The 7,929-nt window shown below is 38.5% G+C and overlaps 1 protein-coding gene across 4 annotated transcripts in view; it reads right to left on the bottom strand.

Annotated features, from left to right (window-relative positions):
• znf609b (zinc finger protein 609b) overlaps nucleotides 1-7,929 on the bottom strand; it is an 86,716-nt gene that overhangs the window by 52,451 nt on the left and 26,336 nt on the right. For 3 of the 4 annotated variants that reach the window (XM_077562951.1, XM_077562949.1, XM_077562950.1), the window contains exon 2: nucleotides 4,300-5,183. The exons of the other annotated variant lie outside the window; for it this stretch is intronic. In XM_077562951.1, the coding sequence (XP_077419077.1) occupies nucleotides 4,300-5,055 (756 nt within the window). In that variant the 5' untranslated portion in view covers nucleotides 5,056-5,183. The remainder of the gene's footprint in view (nucleotides 1-4,299; nucleotides 5,184-7,929) is intronic. 4 annotated transcript variants of the gene reach the window in all.

The following is a 7,929-nucleotide window of genomic DNA, read 5'->3' as shown; positions in this document are numbered from 1 at the left end:
TTGAAAAGCATGCATTTTGCAAAGTATGAAGACTGCAAATGTTTAAAAACATCATTTTGGACCACAGTTCCCAACTGTGTGTCAGGTACTGTACGTTTGTCCTGTATGTCATTCCAAATCCGCAAAATAGCAAGAACAACAAAGTCATGTCTGCCATGACATGAATTGGGTATATGCCATGGAGGAGGCGGGACTTCCGACTTTCGTAAGTCACACATCTACGCTGTTTCCGGTTACTGTTGCAATGTAATAGGCCGTGTCCCAAAAACTCTTGACTGCCAACCTTGTGCACATACAACCCTGTGTGTAGGATGTCTGAGTGCTTTGGAGAACTGAGACACCTTACACACTCAACGGGAAAGCGTAATTGAAGGGCACAAGGGTGGCAGTGCGAGTATTGGGAGTCGGACACGGCAACAGCCCCCCCCCCCCCCCCCCCCCGAAATTAAATCAAGGCGCCACTTGAGTGTGGTCGCGGACCGTTGCCCAGGCTGATCTATGTCAATCTGAAGATCAAAGTGTGTCAAAATCAGTGGCACAGAAAATGAGGATAAAAGTTAACAGCTCAGCTCAGTTAAGTTTTTATTATTCCCAATAGAATTAGTTAGTCAACACACACAAAACCCTTATGAGATTTGCAATTATCAATGACCTCAGTGTTTCTAATCAGGGAGCCGAGACACACTAGTGTACCTTGAGATTGTCTGGGATGCTGTACTTTCACTCATAGTGTCATTAAAAAAATATTCATTAATAACAACTATACTGTATTTTTGTCCACCCATCTATGCCAACAACACATAGTGACAGGTAGAATAAATGCTGTTACATTATTGGTTGACTTTTGTAAGAATTTCAGGTATGTGTTCAATTAAACAGGACCAGACAGGACTTCAGACTGCGAGCAAAAAAACAGATTAAGAATTTTCATCTGGTCGTAATATGCATGAGCCATATTTGCCAAGAAAAGGTCTAAAATCATAGACAATGAAGATTTGGAACACTGTTAACTAAACTGTTATTTTCATTTCTTCATAATGTACAGATATTGTGCCGTGGTGCTTGAGACTTATTTGCCAAGAAAAGGTCTGAATCATAAACAATGAAGACTTAAACACTTTTGACAAAACTGTTGAAAATAATGAGAAGAGGAGGTAGCAAGTTTTAGTTACATAGCCTTTACCACAATTCAGCAATTATAACAATACCATTGTTCATATATTATATAAAGCATTGTGAATGAGCTTGGTGACCTGACCAAGAATATGATCACAGGTAGGCATGAAGAATTGAATGGCATGTGTCAAGGCTGTCATGTTGCAGCAGCCGAGGCTAGGACACACTAGCAGACAGCCTCCACTTTCACAAGGACAGTAGATTTTGTGTTTGTGGATGGCTAATATTAATTGTCATTTGGTTGTCAATGCTGTTTAAGTCTGCTGAAGTGAACAAATATAATTTGCCATATTATCGTGTGGTGTGAAGATGGATGTTTTCAAAACATATGATATTATAGTGCTCATTAATCCCTCATGGAAAAATAATTAAACCACGTCACACATGCAAGTATAAATTTCAAAGTGAAAATGGCGTACAAAGAGTACTTTTTTGATTTGGGGGGGGGGGGGGGGGGGGGTTGGATTTGTGTCCTGTTCAAGCATATCTCCGAATCTACAACAACCACTTGCTATTTTACATTTTGTCCGCAGCAGGACTCGAACTATAGGCCTCAATATACCAATCCAATGCCATCCAAATGCGACGACACCTACCGCCTGTGGCGCCAGGACATCACGCCTGAAAAATGACGTAAATACACACCCAAACACACAGACCCCAACGCAGACTATTAAGTACCTTATGTGCATGCGTGGGATATCATACCCCTTCCATACCATCGTCCACGGAAGTCACTATTCCAATATTTTTTCCAATTTTGTTTATGGAGAAGTGCACAGATATTGTTTACACTTTGCCGGTTTTAGGGACTTTTGCAAAAATGGCATTGATTAAAGACAAGAGGACAGTAAAATTCGTCAATTAAAAGACGCACAAGTAAAATAAATAAATAAATGCATACATTTTTACTCCAACCAGAAACAACCTAATATGCCAGGAGACAACAGCTGTGATGAAGATTTACACTTTGAAACAGCATTACAAGACGAAGCCTAAGACTTCTGAAGAGACATTTCTTCAAAATTCACATTTAAAAACAAACAAACAAGTAAATAAATAAATGTACTGACAGTGCCATTCCATTTTGCAAGCAGGATTCTCTCACATATGAGAGAGTGGTGACAAGTGGAGTGCTCACTTACAGTGGGGTGGATTTTGGGTAAGCACAAGAAGCTATTATCAGATAAAGAAATAAAAACATGCATAAGACAACAAAAAAAAGCGGAAATGACAGCTAATATTATAAGCTAATAACGTCCGTTTAATTCTGCTACATATTCCAATCTATGTCAAAATAAAAATGGCATTTTTTCAGTTCAAATTTTGTTAAAATTTTGACTAAAAAGCACATAAAATTTTAAAAATTACAGTATTTTAGCATGTGGCCTAAACAGCATCAATAAACGGACCCTTGGCTGAAAAAGTCTTAGTGGCCTGGTAAGCTTTGTACTTCAGTTGTGTCAATTATTACATGGAGGCTAGCCTCATTCAAATTAATAGGGGGAATATTTAGCATTGAATATTTGTACTATTTAATTATTGTAGTTTACTTCTGTGTTGTCACTGCCTGATATCAACAATTGCATAGTAATATATGTGCAATTGGACATTTGCACATGCGTTTAGTTAATATTGTATACAGTCATTTTAGATATGCAACACTTGAAATGTACATATAAATAGACTGGAAAACCGAATATAGGCCCATAATTTGGAATTGGCCACTACACTTAGACAGCATTAATGGTTTCCTCTTAAATCCATTGCGGCAAGGCACAGAGGCAAACTCATAAATAATTAGGTTACTGATACAATGCCTAGGGCCTGCCCAAGCAAAGATCTTCTTGAAATATTCTTGTACAACAAACAAGCCAAGGCAAGCTGCCCTGGATTTAATGATAGTTTTTTTTTTTTTTTTTTGTAACTATTTGGCGGCTCTTATGCTCACAAACAAATTTTGTTGTTCAAAATTGAACGGCAAATATAAAGATTGTTTGTGAGTTTCTGCCGAACGTCTTTGCAACGTTTTGCAGTCTTGAACAAAACCTGACGAAATACCAACAGTCGCTACATGCACGCACCATCGCAAGCCTGTGCCACTCGGTGAGATACGGGTTAAGGAATCAAATAGGCTTCCTTACACACCATCCCCCCTGCTAGGTTTAGAACAGCAGGAAAACGATGAAGGCTTGCTTTTCACAAACTCCCTCCCCCACACACTGCTCCAATAGGCATAGCTGGGGCTTGTGGGATTAAGAATGGAACAAGATGACACAAAAACTGTCCTCAGTACCGCACTGTTCTTCTGTCTTTCAAATTGTGAGAGCATGAAAAGGGTGCTTGGAGGCGTATAATAGACATAGTGATAGATCCGCTCTATGAGTGAACAAGATAAGTATGACTGAATAACTACACAGATCATTACATTGTTCTAATGTAACAATGTGACAGTGTTCAAATTATGCTACCCAAAAATGAAACAAGATGTGATGTATTAACTTCTTGTGCTATGTAACTCTTGGGTTTTAAAGATATACAGCAAGATATACATTTGGAGTCTGTGGGGGGGGGGGGGATGTGACATCCAAAAAACTAAGCATTTGAGGACAATTTTTTTTAATATAAAGGTTAACACGGGGGAAGACGGGAATTTGTACTGCATCATGGATGGATTATGTCAGAAAGCTAGAAATTTGAACAGACCTTACAATTCCAAGTTCTAGAACCCCATAATCCTCAATCCTGACATAACCATAGCCAGTTTCAAAGACAATTTACACAGATGAATTCAACAAACGTTTGTTAAGACAGGAACAATTAAATTAAACGTTATGTTAATATAGAATTTCAAACTCATTAAATTTTTCATGTTGACTTGTTGCTCCAACCCATTCATATGGCAACTTGACTTGAAATTAAATGAAAATGTCTCAATCTTTACTGCTATGACTATTCTAAACTTGGTGGCATTTTAAAATGGCAAACTATCATCATATTACTGCAAAGATAGCAAATCTCAATTAAAGCTCTGAAATCAATTCAAATCAATCACAGAATGACAATAAACTATAGCCTAGAAAGTAAACCTTGCATTGTAGTGTATGAAGTAAAAGAACCTACCTTTTCGTTTTTCACCTTCTTCAAGGTCTTGCAGTCAGCATTACCGTTTTCAATCTCCTCCGGCTCAGTTTTTGCGGTTAATGCTGGTAATATCCCAACAGGTTCAAGAGCAATATTCCCAATTTGATTGGCTTCCACTGCGTCTGTTGATTGTGTGCCCTCGAAGGGTGCATTACGACAGTTCCCCAGAGCAACTTGAACTTGAGACACAACCTCCTTCTCCACTCCAGTAATTGCCACAACTGTTGCTCCCTCTGTTTTGTCCTTTTTACTTTTGCCCGGTGCCCCTTCTTTGTCCTTTTTCCCACTCAGAACACCTCTGGAGGTTTTGCCCCCCTTTTCTATGTTTTTCCCAGAGGTCGAATTGTTGCCTGCAACCATTGCACTCACTGCCGTGCCAGTTGGCTCACTTTGAGTCCGTCCTGTAGTTTCCTTTTTCGCTCCATCTCCAGCTGAAGCTTTGTTATTGTCTTTAGAGTTTTTACTGCGCTTGTATTTGGATTTACTTTCCTTGCCTTGAGAGCCAGATACCGGACTAACAAATCTGATGTTGTCAGGCAACGCTGCTACTGCACTGGGTGGTGCCGCCATGCTGTCCTTGGTTCCAGACATCTCAAGTTTGTCCTTCTCTAAGTCAGCGTCAAGGTCAATAATCAGATTTCCAACACCGATATCCCATTCATCCCCGCTGTCATAAGTGTCCACCGCATTAGAGTCCACACCTTTCCCGCCTGCAGTGCCACCACTTAGGGACATTTTAGTGCCAACGGCCCAGAATTGCCTCGGTGAGGTCCAACGCTATCTCGGACGGTTGGGACTCAGGGGCAGGGGTTAAAGAATCTTCACGGTCTAATCGTTCCTGTTCCATTTGGCCACATTTTGTTCTGAAAAGAAAACACAATTGAATATAGTCAAAGATATATAATCATTCAGACATCATTAATTTAGAACCTAGCATTTCATTACTTACAAAAGAAAATGTTTTCACATAAGCCAGTCATTCTGAGATGATCAGTGTGCAAATCCCTATGATACTACCCACTGGTGTAACAGAAACCCTTTCTTCATAATCACTTCCCCCAGTTACCATGACAACTGTGGGAATTGTAGCCTAAATCCTGCTTTGACAAGGTGGCCAACTGCACTGAATGACTGGATGTGTTTTCATATGACGCTGCTGTTAGTGTCACTAGTGATAAACTCCCACATTGTTTATGTAGCCGTGTTTGTTCAACTCAAGATGACACTGTTAATCTGTTGGTTTTAAAACCAAACAAACAAACAAAATAAATAAATAAAGCAGTTCATGTCAAAGAACCAAATTATTGCACCAAATATGGATTTAAGATTAAAATATTTCAGATCAAATAAAAAACAACCATTATGTCAATTTGCTAGTGTGTTAAACTCCGAAAAAAAGATTATCTGGCACCTTGAACATGAAGTATTTAGAAAGCTTACTATGTTAACAGTGTATTTTGTGTGTGTGTGTGTGTGCGTGTGTGCGTGCGTGCGTGCATGCTCATAATCACTTGTTAAACTATGTGTATGTACAATGTTTAATTTCAGTATACTGAAAGGAATAGGAACTGTTCAAAACTTGGTTATGTCTTTAACCACTGGTTAAGTAGATTTAACCGACCGTTAACGGCACTTTTATCTTGTTTTTCAAAACTCTGTTAACTTTAACTAGCTGTTAACTTGCTGTTAAAGTTAACACACCTTAGGACCGCCGCTAACTTTTTAACAGTGCGGTTAACTCTGTGTTCGTGGCTAATGCTGCTTTCAGAGAGTCTTGGCTCGGCTTGACTTTGGTGATTATTCTGATGAAGAGTTAACGCTTAGCAGTAACACAATGCCAAGTCTCATGATGAGTCAAAAGAAAAAAAGAAAAAAAATGTTTTTGAAGATGAGTTCTAAAAATTGACACATTTGCTAGTAAACATCTTGATGTATGGAGAAACATTCTTTGGGCTGACGAGGCAAAATGTGCAAAGTATTTGATCATGCCCAACAGTCATACATGGTGGTGGCAGTGTAATGGTGTGGGGGAGTTGGTGCTCTTTCAAGACCTCGACAATTTACTGGGATTAAAGGAAAAAATAATTTCTACCCAGCAATTCTGCTGGTGAACATCTGACCATCAGTTTGTACCATCAAGCTCAAGTGCACTTAGGTTGCGCCGCAGGACAGAGATCTGAAACATTATCTAGTCCACATCTGAATGCACAAAAAACAAGGTCCATACTTAAACCTCAAACTGTCAGTTCATGCACAAAAACCTTTCAATAGGTCCAAGTCAATCCATGAGAAAAGAGTAGCCACAATTCCACAGCGGGCAAAAGATTCAACACCAGTAATTGCAATTGCTTGATTGCAGTTATTGCTGCCAAAGGTGGCTTAGTCAATTATAAGGTTCAGGAAGTAATCAGTTTTTCACACAGGGTATTGATTTTTCCCTCTTAGGAAATGTATTTTATATTTACCTGGGTTGTCTTTGTGATATAGTAAAATTGGTTTGATGATTTTAAGCATTGAAGTTAACATGCTTGCATGCATGCCTGATTTGCAACTTAGTTATTTTCATAGTTTTTTTCTTTAATCAAACAGTCACACTTTTGTTGATAAATTTTGATTGATGTTCATTGGGCGGTCCTGTTTAAAGCATAATTAAACATAATTCACTATTAAGAGAACCAACCATTTCAAAACCTAAAAACTTTGCTGAACTGTTTGCGAGATGAAAAAGGAAAAGCTTGGTTTATCCTGCTAGTCATTTTTTAAAGGCTGCAGTTCTCAGCAGAGTATTTAGTATGTTATAAACTTTCTTCAGTTTCAGTGCGTGACAAATGTTGCAGTGACATGGTTGGCTGACCAGCATAACTGCGATATAAATCAAATTACACTTAAGATGAGGAAGAAAAAAGTGGGTGTGCACACCAGCAGCAAAACCCAATTCATGCATTGGATTTAGTGAGAAACCGTGTCAAGTGCTTATTACACATCTAATATTTTTCTTCCACAAAGAAACAAAAAAGGACCGATTATATATCATTTCACCTTCCAACCAAACAATGAATGCAATTAATTACACACACATACAGGGATGTGATTTGACCAAAGTGAAATTATCTGAAAATTTAGCCGGGGGTCTGGGGGCCGCTGGCACCCAGCTAGGTCCAGAGCTCACGGGTTTTCCGTGTTTTTAAGTACTTTCAATGCACTCACATGACAAAGAAATAGACAAAACAACAGCATAAATTTTCAATGTATATTGAACTATCCCATATAAAATGGCAGTTTTAGTCAACTCAAAATCAGTCACATTCAAAAACATTGGACTGCCTTTGCTTTTAAAAACTATCACTGAGAATATCATCATATCTAACTAATGTGATTACTAAGTTAACACATAAATAATGTTGAAGAGTTCAAATTTCATGAACAAATAGTTGTATCATGACCAAATGAAAAGTAACTCATATTAGAGCATACCACAAATGTCTTTGTTATAGCAGAAGATGTTATCTGTCGGAGTCATGTGCATACACAATGAACTACAAAAAAAAAAAAATCGGATTTTTTTTTGGGGGGGGGGGGGGGATTAAAAAAAAGCGGAATTCCGCGAAT

The sequence above is a fragment of the Vanacampus margaritifer genome, chromosome 4, assembly GCF_051991255.1.
Source record: "Vanacampus margaritifer isolate UIUO_Vmar chromosome 4, RoL_Vmar_1.0, whole genome shotgun sequence".
Lineage (NCBI taxonomy): Eukaryota > Metazoa > Chordata > Actinopteri > Syngnathiformes > Syngnathidae > Vanacampus > Vanacampus margaritifer.
The sequence above is the reverse complement of the archived record's forward strand: the minus strand, read 5'-3'. Positions and strand labels throughout refer to the sequence as shown.